The sequence below is a fragment of the Podarcis vaucheri genome (assembly GCF_965113315.1).
Source record: "Podarcis vaucheri genome assembly, chromosome: 12".
Taxonomy (NCBI): Eukaryota; Metazoa; Chordata; class Lepidosauria; order Squamata; family Lacertidae; genus Podarcis; species Podarcis vaucheri.
In genome coordinates this window covers 26,790,838-26,814,153 of record NC_138750.1, presented here as the reverse complement: position 1 = coordinate 26,814,153, position 23,316 = coordinate 26,790,838, and the positions used below count along the sequence as shown (strand labels likewise).

At 41.4% G+C, this 23,316-nt stretch overlaps 1 protein-coding gene and 1 long non-coding RNA gene across 10 annotated transcripts in view; both read left to right on the top strand.

Annotated features, from left to right (window-relative positions):
* Window positions 1-23,316, top strand: part of LOC309515603 — a 224,086-nt gene that overhangs the window by 89,658 nt on the left and 111,112 nt on the right. The gene's annotated exons all lie outside the window — the stretch shown is intronic.
* Window positions 1-23,316, top strand: part of CREB5 (cAMP responsive element binding protein 5) — a 271,795-nt gene that overhangs the window by 145,860 nt on the left and 102,619 nt on the right. The window contains exon 1 of one of the 9 annotated variants that reach the window (XM_082193492.1): window positions 19,592-19,751. The exons of the other annotated variants lie outside the window; for them this stretch is intronic. Within the exon in view, the coding sequence (XP_082049618.1) occupies window positions 19,705-19,751 (47 nt within the window). The 5' untranslated portion in view covers window positions 19,592-19,704. Of the gene's footprint in view, window positions 1-19,591; window positions 19,752-23,316 lie in introns of those variants that run through there. 9 annotated transcript variants of the gene reach the window in all.

Sequence of the window (23,316 nt, the reverse complement as noted above, 5' to 3'; positions counted from 1 at the left end):
GCCTGCATCCCGAAGCCTGCGCGCGCTGATCTCAGCGCGTCCAGGCTTCGCGGATCTCTCCTCAAGCAGCGGGAACACTCCCGTTGCTTGGGGAGAGTTGCCGGCATCCCGAAGCCTGCGCGCGCTGATCTCAGCGCGTCCAGGCTTCGCGGATCTCTCCTCAAGCACCGGGTGCGCGAGGCTTGGTCGGCCTGTCGCCCGAAGCACGGGGAGCCCTTCGGAGGGCTCCCCTTGCTTTGGGCGAGTGTCTGCAAGCCTCGCGCACCCGGCAGGAGGTCCCGCCGGGTGCGCGAGGCTTGGGGCGGCAGCCTGTCACCCCGAAGCACGGGGAGCCCTCCGGAGGGCTTCCCCTGCTTCGGGCAGGTGAGCGCAAGGCTTGGGGCAGCAGCCAGGGCTGGGGGGGGGAATTTTTTAAAATTCATTTCCCCCCCCAAAAATGAGGTGCGTCTTATGGGCCGGTGCGCCTTATAGGATGAAAAATACGGTAGAACTCGTAAAAGAAGCTGAATGTGATTCTTTACTGAAGCCTTCACAAAGGGGAGAATCTATTTGTGTCTCCCCCCCCCCGCGGTTTTTCTTCACAATAATGAATGCTTGGTTTATTTTTTTATCATTAATTATGCTGATAGGAATGTAATGATACATTGTGCTTTCTTCTGTGGGCCTGGATCATCTATAATGTCTTTTCTCCCCGCTTTCAAATATGTTAGCTGTTTTATGTTCTACGACCTACAATGCGAGGCCTAAACCCTGTAGTATAATATATGACTTTGCTAAGCACGAGACTATAATAGGAAATAAATTAGATTGAAAAGAAGACTGTGAGAGGCAAATGATAGCTGCTTCCCTTGAAGCAACAAGGAAAAACAGCCAGCTGTGACGGAAGCTGACATGTTGTAGTAAGGGAGAAACACAATATAATAGGGAAATGTGGTTCTTTGTTCAGATCCGTTTCCTATTAACACTTATAATGTTGTGCTTGTGCATGCCATTCCCCGAGGACAATTTCGTTGGCTTTAAATGAATAACAGTGGAATACATAAAACTGTTGGATTAAAAAGGAAGGGAAACCTAGGCTCTTTATTTCATGAATCACAGAGGTAACATAAGTGCAGTGTTGCTGAAGATCGGCCATGAACACGGCTTTTACAAGAAGAATTCGAGAAGTTTGCTTCCAGCCTCTCCAATAGTTAAGGAGCTGGGAAGCGATCTTGAATATGCAGCTTGCTCCCGTGAATATTTACCTGAAATAAGGTCCCAGCGAATATTTACTTGAAATATTCAGTGGAATCTATCTCCCAACGAACTGAAGGCCCATCTAAGAAAGAGAGAAAGAAAATACACTTTGATAATATGGTGAAACTGAGAGTTGCAACTTTCCCCCAATTTATGCCTGGTTGAGACAGCCCTTCCCCTGTGGGTTATCTCTGCCTCCTTGACTCTGCCTCCTATCTATTGAAAACTAATTAGAAAACACTCACATACTAGGCATCCACTGATAACAGCAGCATAAGCAGAGATACAGGTCTTGTTCTGAGGCATACAGCCTATCACACAGATGGAGCTTCTTTTGACAAATAAATGCTGCACATATTAGCAAAGGGAAGCTTATCAAGTAGGAAGGCTAATAACAACCACTTAAAATAATATGTGAACTGGCCCTTGGGGGCATATGTTGGTTTTCTATTTTTCTCCCCTTATTGAAGGTTTTAAAACTCCTAATTTGAAGGCACCAGTGCAAGATGAAATGGGATGGAATGAAATATGCATGAAAGATCTACTGCACTTTTGCAAACTTGATGTGCAGGCCATAACCTTTTAGGTAATGACTTATTTGATCATGGATACACAGCATTATATATTTCATATTGGAGGGTCCAGACAGAAGTAAGTTGTCCAGGTGGTATTCTGCATTCACTGCTAGCCCATTTCATACCGTCCTGCATTTTCTTGGAGGTTTCTTTCTGGCCCTCTTATGTGCTATACATGAGATCTAAATGAGATAACAGTGCCTTTGTGGTATCCATATATTGATAATCAGGAAATATGACAATTGTTCAGGACATTATTCTGGATGTTACTCTTAGGCAGATGTAAAGCTTGCTTTCGGAATAACTTTCCACATTTTGTCTTTAACAAATGGCACTTGGAAGAAACAATCTGTTTCTAAAATCTCACTGCACTGAGTAAATCCATATTATGAGGGGTGGCAACTAAGAAAGAAGGGAAGAACAAGTGGTAGGTTTCACAAAACAATGTAAGGTTAGTGTGTAACTGTAAGCTAGAGATTTTATTGGTGCTTTTATTGGTCTCATGAAACTACTCAGTTCATACTTCCTTCCAAATGATTACTATTAAACTGTTATTCATTTCTCTTTCCCTGCCCCCAGCTTTTCTGTTTCTCTAGCAGAGTTTTGCATAAGCATATGAAATAAGTTTGCATAGTGACTTCTATGTGTCCCTGGTTTTTATGTGAGATATAATCAAGGGTTTTCCTTGAGTTTGGGAAAACGATCTGTTTCAAAGATGCAGGTTTATTTTAAATCCAAAATGGCATGGAGGGACTGTAAAAGATTGACATACAAGGCCATTCAAAATGGGGGAGAGTGTGCCTTGTTAAGAAAACAGGCAGTGCTGTGTTGTTGAGGACTGTCAAGCAAAGGAAGATGGAACATAGCAGAAGATCAAGCAGCTGAAGAATATTTTTGCTGGTAACATATTCTCCCCTGATATCCTAGTATTTACATTAATAATGAGCATACTGAAAGAAAGACAGAACCTGGTTAAGTATTGTGTCAGGGGCATCTGTTATCTAAGGCTATTAAATACTACAACACTCAGAACACATCTATGTTGTCACTGCCTTAGCTATGAGCCAGACAGCTAGGCTTTTACCTGAAAGGAAAAACAGTATGAAAGACAATTCAGACAAAGCACTTTAGATGAAAGTGAGGTTTCTATAAGTGAGATCTGTGAGCCACCTATGTTGACCTCTTCCATTGGAAAATTAATTTTGATGCTGCAAAAGTGATAGCAAATCATCATTGATCCAGCATGTAGCATTGAGAAGTGCTGTGCTAAAGCGTATTGAAAAGCTCTGCTTAAAACATTAAAAAGAAAGACTTGTAGGAACATCCATCTCCCGCCCTTCCTTCCTCCAAACATTTACAGATCCAGATTGCTGTGAAAACACAGCAGCATGAACATGTTTTTCAAGGACTATAGTTCTGGGTGGTTTAAAAAGGGGGAAATGCCAGTTTTCCAAATGCTAATGTTCTGTGGTTAATAGTTCTATGGTTAATACTTAATACTCTGGATAATACTTACTACTGAATAAGACCCTGGAGAGCCACTGCCAGTCATGGTATCAGTTCTGGGATAGATGGACAAATACTGGTATAGTTTGGAAAAGAGTTAACTGGCAGCTTCCTAAAATGGAATACAGTATTTGTAAGAAGAGAAGCGCTGGGACTGAGGTTGCAGCTACTAAGCAGGAAGACTTTCGCCCTGATGTGTGTGAGGGGGCTAGTTGTCACTATTCAGTGCTGATAAGACGCCATTCACATGCATACTGTTCCTTATTAATGGTTTTTTGTGCTGGGATAATACCATCACCATAATCATTGTATTTATCAAACGTATGCACTGCACTTATCCTTCCAAGATTCTACAAGGCAGCCATCTGTAAGTACCACAAAGGGTCGATACAATGCAACAGCCCAATTTAAAATAGCAAATGAACATTTTTATATTGTATAACCAAATGGATGTGATAATCCAGCTGAATTATTTATAGCCTACTAAGCTTCTAAAAAGTATCTAAAAGCTTTCCTAAACAATAAGAGTAATAACTTGAAAAAGATTTTGCACTACTTTCGGAACAGAAGATTTACAGGGTAATAATGTTCAGTAGGCATCTTTCCTTATGTAATGCATCCCAAAGAACAGGGCCTGTGACAAAAAAAGACCCTCTTACATTCCTCTCAATTTCCACATACCTTCAGTGCAGCCATTACAATTTTGAGGTATGATTGGGCTCATATTCATAATACTCAGTAATCAATAAGGCATGTGCTTCCAAATTACTCTAATTTACCTCTTGTTTTTAGTAGGCAGCCCTATGTCACTGTAATACTGAGCAAGATGGAATACCTGTAAGTTTTTTAAAAAAAATCAAAACATGGAATCCCTGTGTCTCTATCTGTATTCTCATATTTTGTCTTGAGCACTGAATGGAAGAGAATCCTGCTGCCCGTTGACTCACCAAAATCTCTTCATGCAGCACCCTTGGATTTTTTTGGTGGTCTTCCATGTCGGTATTAAAGAGGCACAACCCTGTTTATTTTTGAACACCAGACCAGATTTCAGACTAAGGCTGGTGTGGCTACAAGTCGTATTACTCACTGGGGATATTTAGTCATATATCTTGTGAATGAAGCCCATTAAAACATTTTAAGCAAGTTCAGAATGTTTTGATTTTCAGATTATTTGAACCTCATTTGAGAGTAAAAAAATTGGAGGGAAAAGTGCTTTTTCAAAAGCGATAGTCGATAATGATTTCATATGAAACGTAATGATTCCTAGAGTAGGTGAGACTCAAAAATTCAGAGAACTGGAAGACAGCCTCTCTCTTATTATTCAGCTCTAAAGGAAGAGAAGTAGTATCTGCCCTGAGACTGCACTTCCTTAAGGGGTTAACTCCTTAGAAACATCTTTGGGAAATTCAGAGACTGGCATCTATAGAGGGCTGAACAAAACTCCCACTGTGTGTCTCTAGGTAAAGTTGAATCTATGTCCCGTTTCATTTGTGGTGTCACAAAATTCATGAATAAAGCTGGCTAATGAGAACCAGGTAGAAAATTCCTACATCTGCAACATGATGTAGAAAAGTAAAATGGTTTTAACTAACCACAACAGCAACTGAGTATGGATGAGCTCTCCTATTCTTGCCTCAACTTAATTTGGAATTTATTTTTTAATTTAAAAAAACAACAACAATAGGAATAGAGGAAATAATTTGTCCCAGTCAATCCATATATTCCATTTGTGCTCCAAAAGTCATACAATCCTAGGAGGACAGTATCACAAGAAAATGAATATAAGGGGAAATGATAAATCTGTATGCTTATGAAAAGCTCCAGTCAAAACTCTGCTGTTCTCTGCAAGAGAGCAAAAACTGGACAGAAAACCTAATAAATGATGAGTTTGTGAAGTTACCCTGAGTATTGTGTCTTAAAGGTTTGTAAATTGCCTTAGGTGCCTTTAGACAGAGAGTGCATTTTATAAATTAAATAAGGGAAAATATGTCCTTATGTGTGGTTTGGAGTGCTATAAAGTATGATAAATAGTTTTCACTGCACTTTCATCTTCTCCATTCTGGCTGATGGAAATCCTGCATTCTGTGATGCAACAACCGTTTTTGTTTCCTCTTGGGGGGGATGACAACATTTAAGAATGATTGCAAAACCATAGAGTTTTGGCTTCCGTCCTTGACGAAAAGGGAACACTCTTTAGTCCGAATTGAGACACAGCTTCCCTTGTTAGTTCCTCATCTGAAGCTCTATTCCTCTTTGTAACGTCATAAAAATGTTCTGCTTTTTGTAAAAACAAAACAATAAAACAGTGAAGAAGAACTGCTGGCACCTTGTGGTAAATGTCTGAATGAACGTTCAAATGATTATTTGAATTATTAATTGCACTTGTTCTTTCCTGATCATAGCTGGATTTTTGGCACCTATATTTGTCTTATCCCTCTGGCTTGGCTTTTATTTACAGTAATCCCCTGTAGGATAAACTGTACACTGGGGCCACAGTCTACTGCCAGAAATGAGTAATTTATGGGCCTCTCTTAATCCCAACCAGCATGGTCAGGGATGATGGGCGTTGTTGCCTAACAATATCTTAGCTACACCAGATCTAGACAACAAAGAACTGGAGATTCTCCCTTGTTGGCTTGGATCAGACATAGGCAAACTCAGCCCTCCAGATTTTTTGGGACACCAACTCCCATCATCCCTAGCTAACAGGACCAGTGGTCAGGGATGATGGGAATTGTCGTTCCAAAACATCTGGAGGGCCGCGTTTGCCTTTGCCTGACTTGGATAATGAGCAAAACTCAATGTGAGACAACTGAACACTGATGAGGCTAAGGACTATGGCCAGCTTCTTTAAGGATCACCTAAAAATACAGATTTGCTGAACAAGACAAGGTTTATTTGGTAAAACATAGTTTATTAAACTATTTTTTATTGATAAAAATGGAAGCCTCTCTCTTTAGATTTTTATTTAATTGCTTCCAGTGGCATGCAGTGAAATTTTTCATAGAGGAACAGTTAGGGCTAGATGTGCCCGCTCACAAGGATGATGTGAGGGGGCCACGACATCATAAGCATTGTGCCTCCCTCCCTCGCTAAGCTGGCCAGAAGCTTCCTGGGCTTTGGGAAGGAGACGCCAGGCTTTAATACTTTAATTTAGCAGGAATATTTAGGGGACTAGCCTAGTCTTCCTAGTCCATTAACTGATTGCTTCTCAAGCTGTGCGGGGAAAATATTACCGTACTGGCCCGAATATAAGCCGCACCCGAATACAAGCTGCACCTTTACACCTCAAGGGGGGGGAGGGGAAAAAAGACAACACCCAAATATAAGCTGCTCCCTTAAAATTCCACCGGCACTCAAACCCGTTCTGTTTTACCTTATGTCTGTTTCAGCAGCGATATTGTAAAAGCCGATTTTTGTAAGGTTGCGAATTTAAGCGAATTTGGGGGGGAAAGGAGGGGGAAGTGTGGCTTATATTCGGGCCAATATGGTATCCAGTTTGGTTTCTCCTGTGGGTTAGACTTTGGGAGATTGAACTGAATGCCTGAACAAGGTTTGTTCTATGGTTTATGGTTTGTTTGGGAGAGCCAAACTATGACAAAATACAAAGCAATTTCACACTGGTTTTGGTGTTTATGTGTGTGGAGGGGTGAGTGGCTGGTGGTTGTTGTTGAGGAACACAAATACAAAGCCTTTTCATGGAAATTGTTTTCCACTTCTTTGGGTCCTAGCCAAAGTATCCACTGAAAGTAACACAAATGAGGTAGTTAAAGTAACATTTAATTTGCTCAAATATGTTGCCTCGTGTGGTGCAGTGGCTAGAATGCTAGGGAGATCCAGGTGCTTGACCAGAAAGCAAATGTAAAAATAATGTGTTATCTGGATTCTACATTATGCATGCCTTCATATAACAGCAGGCATAGATGCTGATGGCCAGAATTGCAATTTTATTAGAATTATTAGACTTCTCTGTTTAAAAGGCATTATTAGAAAATCAAGAATACTTCAGAATGTAGAGCCTTTTTAAGCACATGGGAGTGGGTGGGCAAATCACCTCATGATGACTTTTCCACTTGCGAAGAAAGGTGGTGTGAATGAGTCCCTGATGTGAAAATTGTGAATCACTTTGTTCATCTAAAAGTGCTATGAAAATACTGAAAATGCTTAATAATGATATCAGACATCGTGACTGAGTTTCCAAAGTTGGAAGATATACATTGCGGACAGAAGTGAAAATAGCGAACACAATGGTCTGGCTTGCACAGTGTGGTAAGGCAAACCATGCAGGCTTCCTGAAAGGAGATTCCAGCAGCCCTGCTTCTCCCTGGTTGTTTTGTTGCTGTGCAGGGGTGCCAACCTGAATAAAATATTGTGGAGGCCCAAGTAAGCCCTGCCTCACATAATCGATCACATGATGCAGTGCATACACACCATTTGAATGGGAATGCCCATCAACTCAAATATTTTATTCTGGTGGCCGAAGACCCCACAGCCCCTAGGCTTTGGCTCATATGTGACTGTGCCATGCTAAAGTAAGTTATAGTTTGGCTTAGCATGTCCTCCAAACCCAGGTTCAGGGATTAGCTTTCTCAACACTGTCACTGTGGTTTGTTTTGGCGCAATATGGCGTGTGAACTAGGCTAAGACGCCACATAGGACCAAGTTCTGATGCTGGGATGCTAGATACGGAATCGTTTGAGTGATGCACTGTTCTTTATGAAGCAAAATCACTTATTTGAAACCTCATCTATTCTTACAACAACAGATAATGGTCTGAGGAAAGACCAGCTATTTTTTTGCATGGATAATCGCAGAAGAAGGAAAACAATCACACTCAAAGTGCCCTGCTTGTTATGGCTGTCAGTAGTATGCTATAATGTCTTAATAGGCCAAAGATGCAGAACAAACTAGATTGACAACCGAGGCAAAATTAAAACAAACCAAACAAAACAGAAGGAAGACAAAATCAACCAAAGCTTTAAAGATAATCAACCAAATACTAGTTGGAATTAATGGCCCTTTGAGCGTGCTGCGATGCTTGCCAAGTTCAGACCCTCTGGCATTTTACCAAAGATAGTGAATGAAAATGCAAGAGGCCTTCTCAAGAGTGATTCCTGATGTGGTTTTTCGGGACCTTTGCCTTCAGTACTGATGGCAAGCTACCCTGGCTAATCTCAATTGCCACCACGGGGGTTATATAGCATGGGATTGCTGTGAAGTTAGATAAAAACTAGATGTTTGCCCTGTGTATGTATAAGATTAAAACGAAGGAATCATGTTGTTTAGTGAAAACAGTTTCCTTGGGAACACTGGAATCGTTTTACGTTGCTGCATGATGTAATTAGCTGGGTTCAACATTTAAAGTGGGGGTAACCATATGAGTATAAATAAATACAAATTATCATTGCCCAGCCCTGTGCATGTTTACTTGGAAAGGATTAACTCAGCGGGGCTTACTCTCGAGTAAACATGCATAGGATTTTGGCCTGATTACTTTTCATTGTCCCCTAATTCAGGTCCATGCAAAAAAGCTGAAGCCAAAATTATTTGGATTCCTCTGTTTCAGGAGGGGGAGGAAGTCTGCATGAAGGGAGTACAGCCAAAATGCATAAAATTATGAGTTGGCTGGGAAAAGTGAGCAGGGAATAGTTGCTTACCCTTTCAGATAATGCGAAAAGTATGACAAGGGCACCCAATGAAAATAACACATAGCAGGTTTCAAACAAACAAAAGGATTGTTGTTTCCGCGCATAGGTGACCTCGGGAACTCTTTGCAAGCCGAAGAAGAAACAGCCAAGACTAAAAAATGGAATTTAAGAAAGGAGTCGATAACCTCAAGGAAGGAAGGAATTTCAATATCTACTAAAACCGCCTTTGCACTTTCTCTTATCCTGAGGTAGGAGCTTCAACCTTGGATTTATTTGCATAAGTCGGGGGTTAATCCAAGGCTGAAGTGACAAATTGCCTCTGGATGATATGTGCCTCTCCACTTTGTGTCAGAAGTGACAGTCTAGGAAACGTCATTATCTGAAAAAGCATGCAAAGTTAAACATTAACTTGAGTAGAATTTGAGATGAAAAACAAGATGCGAAGGTGACTGTGAAATTCTATTCATTTCTACTCAGAAGTAAGTCCCGTGGTGTTAAGAATATGCCCTGCTTGATCAGACCACTGTTCTCATGGTAGCAAACCAGATGCCTATGGGAAGGCCTGGAAGCAAGACCCGAGCGCAACAGGTCTCTGCTCCCCACATGTAATTCCCAGCAACCGAGGCATTCAGGGGCATAGTGCCCTGGCAGTGGAAGCAGAGCAGAGCCCTTGTGCCTAATGACCATGCCTTGACAGCCTTCTTCTCCACGAATTGGTCTAATCCTCTTATAAAGCCATCCAAGTTAGTGACCATCAACACAACTTGTGGGAGCCAAAGCCATAAGTTAACTATGGAACTCAGGACAAGGACACTGACTCAGGCAAATGTCTATAGGACTGCACTTAGGAACTGTGTTCCTGTTCGCAGACCAGTTGTCTTAATGATTCCTACATTAGAAGAATTGTATCGGTATCTCACAGTTCACTCAACAGCAAGAAACACTATTTGTGTCACATGGTTTGCAACACCAAAGTCATACCCTCCAACATTTCGCCAATGCAAATACCGACGTCCTATTCCACCACGATTACAGTGGTACCTTGGTTGTCAAACGGCTTGGCTCCCGAACAAATCGACTCCCGAACGCCGCAAACCCGGAAGTAAGTGTTCCGGTTTGCAAACGTTTTTTTGGAAGCCAAACTTCTGACGCAGCTTCTGAGGCTTCTGATTGAGTGCAGGAAGCTCCTGCAGCCAATCGGAAGCCGTGCCTTGGTTTTTGAACAGTTCTGGGAGTTCAACAGACTAAGTTCGACAACCAAGTTATGGCTGTATTAATAATAATAATAATAATAATAATAATAATAATAATAATAATAATAATAATAATAATACATCACCCATCTGACTGGGTTGCCCCAGCCGCTCAGGGTAGCTTCTGACACATATAAAAACATAATAAAATGTTAAAAATTAAAGAACTTCCTTATAGAAGGGCTGCCTTCAGATGGCTTGGGGGTTGGATAACTCCATAATCTCCAACATTTCTCCAGTGTAAATAAGGGTGTCCTACCATACCCTTAGACATTTCTCCAATGGAAATAAAGATGTCCTAAGGCAGGGGCGAAAGTAGGCTGCATTTCGCCTGGGTCAAAGACCCAGTTTAGCACACCATCCCATGCAAAGTTGCATACACACACTCAGTGGTTGGGAGCCTCAATGGCACCCTCTGGAGGCTTTGCCCAGGTAAAAAAAAAAACTGGCTAGCCCCTCCCCACCCCCAGCTACAGCTCTGCCTAAGGAAGAGCGGGACATTTCGAGATCAAATCAGAAACCAGGATGGTTTCTGTAAATCCAGGGCTGTCCTTAGGAAATATGAGCACTTGAAGGATCTGCAAATTTTGGATCTATTTGGAAGGCCTTCTCAGCAAAGCCTCTGTTGAAATAGAAGAGAAGAGTGAGAAGATAACACTGAAAAGCCTTCAGATTTTCAGCTGAGGCTAATTCGTAACTCTCCCATCAGGCCTTAATGAATTGAGTGTTGAGCTAATTCAAATGTGTTATGGCCAGCCACATGCCAGAACCTGTCACTTGAGCAGTCAGTTTTATGATGAGTTCCAAGGTAGCAACTGATGAGGCTCTTAAGTTTTGTCTTTGCACTTCACTATGCATTTGGAAATGGATCATTCAGCAAGACAGATCAATATTAGACCACTAAGCTAAGGTAGAACAGATACGACATTTTGTTCACACTTAGATAACTGAATGGGGAAAGAGAATTGTTTATATAAGATATTCAGTCAAAATTGCCTTTGTCACTAGTCTTGTATGGTACTAGTTTGTACCAGTCAACTGTTTGTTTTCTTAAAACCATGATTGCATCTCCTTGCAGTTTTTATGCACAGGTTGGGAGTAGCTTCGAGCCTAATTAATGTGAAAAACACCCTACATAATTTTTAAAACACTTGGGGTGGGGGTTTCTACAGGAATTGTTGGGTTACTTATAGGCACCTATGTTTTACAACTGTAATTTAAAAATCTGTATAATTGGACCACATGGCTCAAAGATAGTAATTGGATACAGAAGACTTAATTTCCAGGTTGCCGGCACAATGCTGGCTTAAGGCTATTTCACCTATATAGGTCTATATGAAAATGAATAGGCAGATTTCTCACCCCATTTCCTATGGGGCAAATGTCAACAACTAAACAAAAAAAAGAGCCCTCTACTCCAGTTGACACTAACTGACTTTGACAATCTCACCTGAGAGGTACTGGATAGAATAGGAAGAAGGCTTAGGAAATCTCTAGAGGGTTCATGGCGGGCAACATTGATATGAGGACTTAGACAAATATTTCACAATCGCATGCCTCAAGGATATTGCTAAAGTCTTGCCCCAACTAAATATGGGAATCACATGTCTGTTGTCCCCATTGTAGGTTCTCAAACATACAAATACATTACAGTTCGAAACACTTTTACTCTACTACATGCAGATTTAAAACAGATTTGATCTGTTTTTCTTATGTAATAAGAATGCAGTGGTACCTCAGGTTAAGAACCTAATTTGTTCCGGAAGTCCGTTCTTAACCTGAAACTGTTCTTAACCTGAGGTACCACTTTAGCTAATGGGGCCTCCTGCTGCTGCTGCCGCCGTGCGATTTCTGTTCTCATTCTGAGGTAAAGTTCTTAACCTGAGGTACTATTTCTGGGTTAGCGGAGTCTGTAACCTGAAGCGTCTGTAACCCGAGGTACCACTGTACTGATGCAATGTAGGAGTTCCACAATCAAATGACCTGACTTTTCTCATTTATTTTAAGCAGTCACAAGAAGCTGTGATTTTGATCAGCATAGTGGCATTCGGGGAGCAGGAGTTAACTCTTCGCCCCATCCCATTTTCCTGATCAAATTTACATCCTGAAGCTCTTGCATCCTGAAGCACTTGTATTGTGCCAGCTTTTCCCATTGGACGGTAAAGCTGGGAAAGAGATTTAGATCTGGAAAATGACATACTGGTAAAGGTGAATTCCTCCAGTCCACCAAACTCCTGCTGTAATCAAAATTAGAGCCCTGCAGTTGTTTTAAAACAGGAACATCATCGCATATCTCCTGTATTGCCTATGGTTTGGCATTCTCTGATTTTAATCAGTTTTTGTGCCTTCAAATGCTATCTTGAGGTATTTTCTCCCCACTCAGAGCTATCTTATTCCATAATAATTTTGGCATCTCGCTTCACAGTGAGGCATGCTCCGAGGCATGCTCTGCCTATATCAATGTAGCCTTGTGGATAAAATTTCTCTATGGTTCTGTCCACTACAAAAACATAGGACACCCAAGTCGAACTGAACACTGAATAACTCCACATGGTTTTTGCAGCGGTCTGTGACCGAAAGGGTTCACTGGAAGCAATTTGCAAAGAAGTCCTTAGGAAACCACCTGGATGGTTATTTTAAATTAAAAAAGGAAGAGATGTCACATTTTTAAAAAAAATAAAAAATAATAATGCTAGGTTTAAGTCTTTGTCCATGTGATAGTCATTAAAGCTTATTTAACCCTGAAATTTGCTGGCCCTCTTGATTCCACTGGGACTAGAAGGATCTTGGGTTGAAAAGGAAAAATAATGTCTGTGAAAATGAGTCTTCCCTCAATGGAGAACAATTATTTCAGAATTATTCTCGCCCATACAAATGGTAATATAGGCATATATATTTTTCCAGCTTATGCAATCTATAGTTTGCAACACATCACATAGATTAGTTCAGATGGAGCAGCTCGATTTAGATGATTTGATACCATTCTAATCAGTGGAACTAGCATCAGCTGAAATTCAAGCACTCCAGTTGTGAACCGTAGCTGTAGTAAAGAAATGACTCTGCCCCAGTTGTAATCAGTCAGTGAGAAAGTTGTTTTGGATGCGAAACACAGAAAAGAGAGGATAGGCAAAGAGAAATTGTTAACTTACCAAAAGTTATTAGAGTGGAATCAAGGAGACTGCAAAGTGAAAACAAGGGAATAACTAACAAGGGAAAGCCAATGGTTTTCTCACTTACAATTTACTTGGTATAGAACAAAAAAAAGACTGACTTTGAAATACAATTGTGTGTGGATGGTGGACATGTTATTGCGAAAATGTATGAATTACTGTTGAAAATTGAAATGCAAGAAGAACAAGTTAAAGAACAGTGGGAACATATGTGGACCAAAGGTTAAAATACACACTGTGTTAGGATTTAAAAGAAAACTTGTATAAAATGACGTGTCAATGGTATTTAACTCCTGAGAAACTATTTAGAACGTATAAAAATATTCCAAATAAGTGTTGGAATTGTGGTGAAGGTGGAAGGACATTTTACCATGATAGGTGGACATGTAAAAAAATCCAAAAAAAAAAATTGGACATGAATGCATACACTGATACGGAGATTTTTGAAGGTTAATTTTCAACTGAAACCAGAGCTCTTGCTGCTAGGGTTTATGGACATACAATTAGAAAAAGACTCTGGAACTTTGTTTCAGTATATGATTATGGCAGTGAGACTTTTATATGCACAAAGATGGAAAGGCTCATCATTGCCAACTATGGAGGAATGGACTTAGCTGAAATGGCATAATTGACATATTTAATCAGAGAAAAGCCGTTGTTAACATTTACTAAAGATTTGAAACCTCTCTTAGACTTTTTGCGTGAAAAACAAAATGAACTATTGGCATTGGGGTTTGAGGATTGAAGATAATTTTAGACTATAGAAAGTGGCTTTACTGGGTGTTATGTTGGTGTGGATGAGTTGAATAATGTTTATATATAGCAGACAGATGAAGAATCAGAGGTTCTTTATTTTCTTAACTTCCTTCCTTCCTTCTTTTTCTTTATCTCCTCTCTCTTTCTCTCCCCTTCATTCCTTCTCTACTTCTCCATCCTTTTCCCTCCCCTCTCCTCCCCTCTCCTCCCCTCCCCTTTCTTTTCCCCTTTTTATTTTCGGTCTGTCTTGTTATTTAGATTAACATTTTAATTAGATTAACATTTTGATTAAAAAGATAATAGATAATCATCTTTGTATCCCTTTCCCCAAACTCTAATAAAATTTATTTTTTAAAAAACAGAGAAAGTTGTTTTAGATGAAGACATCATGTTCAGGCTCAAATCCTGGTCATGTTTTCTTGGATGTAAGTCCCACTTAACTCCAGTAGAACCTACTTCATGGTGAATTTAGGGCTTGTACGTCGGCACTGTTTGTTTGTTTGTTTGTTTGTTTGTACATAGGTGTGCACAAATGTATTTTTAATTAAACAACAATCTGTTTCAAGTTATGGATACACGTTCTAGACTTTTAAACATTTGAAATGCTTTTTCCCTGTGCTTGCTTCAGCTGATGGTGCTCTTGCCAAATAATTGCTGGGTGGTGTGATTTTCAAAGCGTACACATTGCTCCTTTGTGCAGAGATACGAGCTTTGCAGCCAGAGTAGTGGAATTGTTAGCCGTGCTTACATCAGACAGCTGTGATATCTGCCACACCACCCTCTCCCCAAGGATGAGATACGCTGCAGGGAGGGGGGCTATAAACATTCCTCAGCTAGTCTGCAAAATTGGAGCCATGGGCACTGTTCTGAAGTTGGATCCCTTTGGAATTAAAATATCATTTGCTTCCCATCCCATCAGCCTCTATTCTTCAGTACGTCTGGATGTTAGAAATACTGTAAATGAGGAATGCAGGAAGAAGAGAAAGGGAAGGAGAACAGAAAGGAATAAAGTTAATACACACATGAAAAGGTGCAGCTTTGGTATCTGAGTGAGATTTCCTCTGGACTACAGGAAATCCTACATCATTTACAGGTCACAGGAAGGAAAATGGGATAACAGTGTTTCCTGTAAGGTTTTTTTTTTTGGGGGGGTGTCAACAGACCTTGAAAATACCTGATTTGGAAGTGACTTTTTAATACCCTCAAACCAGTCGTCTTGTTTTTAATTCTATTTAAGCATTTAGCTTCATTCAAAAACACATTTTGATTGTCTGAGAAACAGTTGATCCTGAATTGTTCCTCCTCTCACCTGTGTAACGACCACAGAACGGATAACCGAGGTGCCGAAATGTAATGCATCTTTTCCCCATCTTTTTCGAAAAGTGTGATGTGTAGTAGATGAACCTTTTATTCATTTTATGAAACCTATTAATTATGATGCAACGTTGAATTCACTGACCACCACATTCTATTGAACATCCCTTTCCTTTTGAAAGGTTCAGTACTATAAGACAATATTTAAAGTTAGTATACAGGTCCAGTATTGTAGCCTGTTGCACAGAGAGGCACTTTGGAGAACAGAATCGTGTGCAGGGAGCCCAACTTCACTGTACAGGGGTGCTTTCTTCCTATGAGCCAGTGTTGGAAACTACACCATTGGGGTTGCTGGATTGGGGTTGTGGAAAAGAAATATAAGCAACCACGCAAAGAAGATTCCTGGAACCGACAAAGAATGAACATGGGTATAAACCTATTTTCAGGTTGATATAAGAATATTGTGCATCCGGCAGTTGTCAGCTTCCTTGTGTCAGTGAAAACATTTAACAGGAAGGGTTGAGCAGCAAATAAACCTCTTTCCTGCTGGTCTCAAATATGCAATACAATCCCCTGCATGTGCTGTCATGGCTATAGCACATGGGTAGGCAAACTAAGGCCCGGGGGCCGGATCCGGCCCAATCACCTTCTCAATCTGTTCCCCGGACAGTCTGGGAATCAGCATGTTTTTACATGAGTAGAATGTGTCCTTTTATTTAAAATGCATCTCTGGTTTATTTGTGGGGCATAGGAATTTTCCCCTTCAAAATATAGTCTGCCCCCCCACAAGGTCTGAGGGACAGTGGACTGGCCCCCTGCTGAAAAAGTTTGCTGACCCCTGCTATAGCAGATAAGGCTGGGCTATAGCCATACCTTCTAGAGATGGATGAGTGCTACACTTGCAACAAATTGACTTCAAAAATCACGTGACATGTTCCAGAAAAAGAAACATATTTTTATTTTATTTTTTTACGATTTGGGATTATTTTTCTGAGCCTTTCGGGTTGCCACATGTCCTCTTTTCCCAGGACACACCCTCTTTTTCACGAGCACAGTCGTCATAGTGATCCCTAGTTAAAAGTAGAAGATGGCAAATGTGCTCTCTTTTTTGCTCTACAAAATATGGCAGCCCTAGAATGATCGTATGTTCAGTCTCTTACTTGTGCCCCATGGAATGCACTCAGTAGAGGAAAATTAAGAGGCCACAGGGGCAAAATGGAGCCTCTCCCCAGTGGAGGACCCACATGTAAATAATGGAAATGAATGAAGGTACCATGCAGTGTGCGGCCTGTCGTTTTACACACTTACAGATGCTGAGGTGTGTTCTGAACTGCGATAACATGTTACCAGACCATTACAGTTTTTAGATGTGTGTTTAACTAAAAAAGCAAGCAGATTCTTGGCTTTTAAATCCATATAAGAGAGGCTATTGCAGAGTAAATGGGTGCAGTAACTCATGCATCAGTCATCAGCAATGTCTGACCGGAGACAGGGGTTGGGTCCTGGTAGTGATCATTGGTTTGTATATAAGGGTGTTACAGGCATGCCCTATTTTCATCTGTAGGAACTTGGAGACTATGTGAGTTATGGCTTTTGCTTTTTTTAATGGTTTTGCTTTCCTTTTATTTATGAACCTGCCATCCTACATTAGGAATGGTATTAGAAACATTTATTCAGTTGTTGGGTTTTTTATTTATTAAAAAAAAACTTTTAAAACCAGATATTCCAAATCATATCTGTAAGTACCATGTCGTCTTTGAAATTTGGCTCCCAAGACTTAAACGCATTGAAATCCATAAGAAAAAAATTAGAACTGAACAACCGGAACCTTTTTTTTTTTTTTACAAGAGACTTGTAAAAAAATCATTATATTTTTATTATTTTATTTATAAAATGTATACCGTCATCCTTTAGAATATTATTTTGCAGGGCAACCGGGAAATAAAAACAGAGTTGCTTCTGCATGTTGTTCAGTTGAAAGTAGCTTGGAAATAAAAGAAAGCTTTAAGAGTGATTAAACTTCTTTTTATTATGTTACAGAAGACGAGAAATCAATAACTGGTCATTCAGACATAAATGAGTTATGCAGGCCAATGACACAATGAACCAAACTTTATAACTACATATGATACTGTCAAGCCACCGACTTCAGTGGCGCCAGGAATAATTATGGCTGATCACCTCTAATTCCAAGATGTTTCACTTGGTAATACTGTCACTTTCACTGGCCACATAGTATTAGTATCAAGTGAGTTTGCCCGATCCACAGAAAGGAATATGCCCTCCTTTATTTCCCTCCATACCCAACTCGCAGCTGTAGATATTAGTCCCCAGAGATAGCAACAATTCATAGCTGTAACCAAACTGTCTGAAAATAACAGAGATGTTTTCTTAAATTTAAGTGATGGTCATGCCCATCGAGCTGGGAAAAAGTGATTTATCTTACAGGGGATATTTATTCTTCACCTCTGTAGAAGCATCATTTATGACAGCGGCTCCTGCTGCTGCAATTTGCACAACGGAAGCATCTTAGAAATGAGCTGCTGTTAAAATAATGGCAGCCACACAAGGTGCTTTTACACTACAGCACTTTAGCAGTCCTCATAAGGTATTCTCCTGCAATGTGCTACAAGCGATGGTGTGCTGCAGTTATTTTCCCATCCACATCTCAGAGGCACATCACTCTCTTTCACTTCCCATAACTCCTGAACAACTAGTAGTGTGAAATGTTAAAATCAAGTGGTACATAGATAACTGGTATTCTCTAGCCAAGCCCTCCAGCCTTTTATTAGACATTAGTTGGCTAGAGTATGGCGCTCATAACACCAAGGTTGCGGGTTCGATCCATACACAGGACAGATGCATAGGCCTGTATTGCAGGGGGTTGGACTGGGTGATTCTCAGGGTCCTTTCCAACGTTATGATTCTATGATTATTAGACTTTGCGCAATCAACCATGCACTGTCAGGTCTGCTGCAGAAACGAATGTTAATGGCGGCCTGGATTCAAATTCCCAGGAGATCACAAATCTCTTGATTCTTCCACCAGCTGACACTGTTGTTACCAGACATAGCAACTGTTTTAACAACAACCACAATAAAAACCCTTTTACTTTCTTTTTGTGCTAGCGCGGTAGTATCTGCTTCCCTCGAGGGAAGCACTGAATCGGTGCAAGTGGTGTGCATCGAGGACACGCAATGGTTTTGAAAAAGTGAAATAAAATGGTGGTCACGGGAGATGAAGTGGTTTTAAAAAAAAACCTAAGAGGCAGGAAATGGAGACAGGTGTCATGTCGGCGAGCCTCTCCTCACATGATGGTAGTGTGATCCTGATGGAAACAGAGAAAACTGCTTAAAAAAACACACCAGAGGTTGGGGGGGAGCAATTGTTGGAATTAATAACAATAGAATGCCAGCTATGAAAACGTTTTTAAAGAATTGTCTGGCTCCTCGGAGCAGAGCTTTTCCTGGGCTGTTACTACCAAGGCAGCGCCATTCATTCCCTATGAAGTGGGCCCTGGGCTGGCCTTCAGGAACAAGGGCGACTCTTCGATTTAAGACTTCTTGACAGATATGTCTGCGTTCATTTCCCTATAAGCCTAAGCATATTTCAAATAGTTTCTCTCTCCTGTTCCTGCTTGTTTCACCTCCTCTTTCCATAGCTGCTTTCCTCCCATTTGCAAGTCCTCCCTTTCTTCTTCTTCTTCCTTGGGGTCTTAAAATGTGCGGGAATGCGCCTCTCTGTGTGTGTGTGTGTGTGTGTGTGTAGCATCTTCTGAGGGGGGAAGAAAGCAAACACACACACACACAACCATTAAATTTCCGACAGCCCCGTTCCCGGGGTCTGACTGTGATCTCGCCCAGGCAGCTGCTCGGGCCCTTGTGAGGCGGCACTGTTTCTCCCAGTGTTTACCCGTTTCCAATGGCAATTGCACCACCAAGTCTCTGTGCGTCTGGAACTTCGCCTGGGGCTGTTTTGGTTACATTGAAGTTTTTCAGCTTCAGCTCTGCCAGATTTAAATGGTGACTTCACTAGCATCGAGCTAAAAAGGAGAAAGGGAGGAGGAGGAGGGAGAGAGGCAGGCGTAAGAGAGAGAGAGAGAGAGAGAGAGAGAGAGAGAGAGAGAGAGAGAGAGGGCCAGAGCATTACATCACCATTTGGACTGGAATCAAATGGGAAGGATATGACTCACTCGGGCTAGTTAAGCTTTGGCTCAGGTTCTCGATACACTCATTCCAGGGCTCTCATGTTCTGCACCTCAGCAGGGAATTCAGACCCAGTGATGTCCATGAGGTTTGTTTTTAATTTTCCTTTTCTGATCGCGCTCTGCTCTCGCACGACTTACTACTACCATTCCTCCTCCTCTTACTACCACCAGTCAGACGACCACCTTTCTCTTGCTTTTATTTTTTTGCCTCTTGATTCATTTCCTCTGGGAGCATATATATCTCTCTCTCGTCCTCCCCACCCGCCCCCTTGTCCTTCTCTGCACTTCGGTGCAGTTTGCTTTCTTCTTACAAACATTCTCCTCCTCCTCCTCCATAAAGAGTTGTGGAGCAGATCCTCCGATCTGCACCGGCCCAAGCGAGGGAGCGCAGCAAAGTTTCGAGCGAAGTTTCTTCCGAGGCTGCTGCTTCCTCCCCTCCCTCCTTCCCTCGCGTTGCTCTTTCGTTCCTAATCGGAGGAGACAGGGAGAGAGTTAAACTGCAGGGACCAATCATTGGGATGGTGATGTAATGTTGGAGCTGCAGGGTAGTTAAGTAATGTGAGATGTAGGGGGTCAGGGTTGCAAAGCGTTTACCTGCTCTCGAGGGGGTTTAAGTTTATTATCAGTTGCAGTGACTGCAACTGGCTTCAGACAGCAACCCCTAATTATTCACAGACTGCCCTTTTTTATCTTTTATTATTCAATGTAAAACTATAGTATAGTGTTTTCCTTTTCCTTTCTTTAAAAAAAAAATCCCAACCTGATATTATCACAGCTGCGAATTATTTTCTGCTAGAACACACACACACACACACAGTTTTGAAACTGGGTTTTGAGGAAGGGCTTTGGGGGGACGACTGCTTTTGAAATGAGACTGGTCAATTTGAGTTCAGTTAACTGCTGTCTAATAGAGCGCATAAAAGGTTTCGCTGGTAAAGATATGCTCTCTAGGATATAAATCATTTAGGGTTGTGATTTGTGCGTCGTGTCCCAAAGGTGCCCCTCAGGGCTTCCAGCTAATGCTTTGCCAACGCAGTTCTGCAAGCCATGCAACCACTTATTTATGTCGGTGGGGGAACTTACAACCAAAGCGATTTCAGGACTGTGGCTCCTGGGCGTTCACACTCTTGCTCTCTGTTGCAAAGAGTCCCTGAGATTTATACCCTCCCTCCCCGCAAACATACCTGTTAAGAAGAAAGCAAAATACTTGCCACATGTAGCTAATTCCTGGGAGGGTTGGGACAGGGTGTTTGGAATTTTAAACTATAAAGCATGCTAAATCAAAGCCTATATAACAATTTTTTTACAAATAAATGAATCACAAATATTGGGAGTGTTTACATAGATGCGTGGCCCATTTCATATTTTATTTCCATAATGTAATCTGTGCTTTGCCAGAATTTGAAACAACAGGTTTATTCCCTCCCCTGCCCCCTTTGGCTTTCTAAAAGAAAATACAGTGGAAGAGGGTTAAATGGAAAAGGTAAAGGTGTTCTGTAGTATGACCTAGTGGCAGTCAGCTCAGTGACAACCAGACTTGCCGCATGGCTTCCTGGCATCAGGTGCTCTGAATCAGCATATTTGACATTCAGGAAACCCATTTATGTGGAAGTGCCTTGTACCTTATGCTGAAGTTATTTACAGTAAAAAAAAATAAAAATGTGATAACAAGCAAGCATTCCTCTCTCCTCCCCTCTCATTTGGCCATTCCTTCCTTTGCCGTTTCAGACCTAATTTTGGAGTGTGCCAAATCCCATTTCACAGCATAGTTTAAAGTGGATTTGCAAAATGCCGTTATGGCTAGCTAAAGGTTAGTGCTGACAGTGGCAGAGAGGTAACAGTAATCCGAGGTGTCAACATTTGAGGGTGACTGGGCGGCTGATGTTGCATGTGTGTCACCAGGACTTTTGGGGGCGCCAGGAGTGGCAGTTCGGCTTGAACGGCCGGCAGCTTCTCCTGCCATGGCCACTGGCTGGGGGCTGCTTCCCCGCTCCTTCCCCTCCGTGGCAGGAGGAAGAGAAGAAGGAGCCACCCACTGAAGTTGTACTGTGCTTGGCTCTGCACTTGGCCGCCTCCACCCCCTATGAACATGGGGGGGGGGGCTGTCCCAAAAAATATGTCCAAATGGGCTCGGCTCCTAGGAGTTGGTGCACCTGACAGTAACCTTTGTTTGTTAGCCTACATACAGAAAGTTATGGAGGAATGGCCACACAGAAGGAAGAGTGAAAGCCCCTGGAATGCTTCTGATGGATGAACCATGGTTATATAGTACAACCATGGTTGAATAGCACAGTGGTACCTCAGGTTACATATGCTTCAGGTTACAGACTCCGCTAACCCAGAAATAGTGCTTCAGGTTAAGAACTTTGCTTCAGGATGAGAACAGAAATCGTGCTCCGACAGCGCAGCAGCAGCAGGAGGCCCCATTAGCTAAAGTGGTGCTTCAGGTTAAGAACAGTTTCAGGTTAAGAACAGACCTCTGGAACGAATTAAGTACTTAACCCAAGGTACCACTGTACCTGTATCAGTCTTCGCTGGTGGGGCTGAACTAGACTCATCTCCTGTACAGCAGAAAGATTCTCCATAAACAACAGTTGTAACTGATTCATCCACATGGCAATGTTTAATTTGCTGCAAGTACAGAGCAGCACCCAAGATATGTTGTGCCAAAGGATCTTCTGCAAGAAACATGTTTATAAAAGATATTCCTTTATATCTATGTAAATACATCCCACTGCACACTGCCCATCAGAAGTGGGAAACGTCTGGAATCCTTAAAAAAGTGTTGCACAGAACAAACTTTTGGGCTTGTTCACATGTTATCTTGGGGGTTTTCTTTGCTCATGGGAGTTGGTTGCTACCATTTGGTGGGCGGGGGTTTCAGGCATGGCCATTTCTGCAACCTCTGCTTCTCCAAAGTACCGTACAGACTTCGAAAGTTGTGGTGACTGAGACCCACAAGTGCCTGGCTTGCCAGCTGCACTGCCAATTGCTTTTGTGAATGAGGAAAATAGCTAAAAATGGCACAGAGTATGGTTTTCCATTCACAATCCATAGAGGGCACCTGCCTTTTCAACAGCTTCCAAGTAGAGATCTAGTAGAGATCTATGAGCATCCAATATTTGTGTAAGCAGTGCTTACTACGCTGAAAAAAGTTACATCGACTCTATAGTATTTCTTTATTAAATTATTTTGACTCTATAGGGTTTATTTATTAAATTATCTTTAATCTATAGGATTTGTTTATTAGACTCTACTTTTAAAAATAGGAATGTATAAAGTACAGAAACTATAAAAACTACACTTGTGATGGAAAATAAGATTTTATAAATCCATCTAACTATGAATCTGCTCAACAATTTCTGACCAATTATCAGGGAATCACAGAGATGCCCCATATTATTATTTTTTACCCTCTGTTGCTCCTTCATGTAATGTTACTTTTTCGATTTCCTACAAGACATTTACTTACTGCATTTTATTGTCTTGGAAGGAAGGTGGGCAGGAGAAACCATTCTTTATCTTGGCAAGAATTCTAAAGATTTGGTGGGTGGAGAGAACTGTCCTGGTTGCCCATTTCTGCGCTCTAAACGACCAGACAGCAAAAAAGGAAAGGAAAGGACAACACCAAAGATTTTCCTTTCTTGCCTT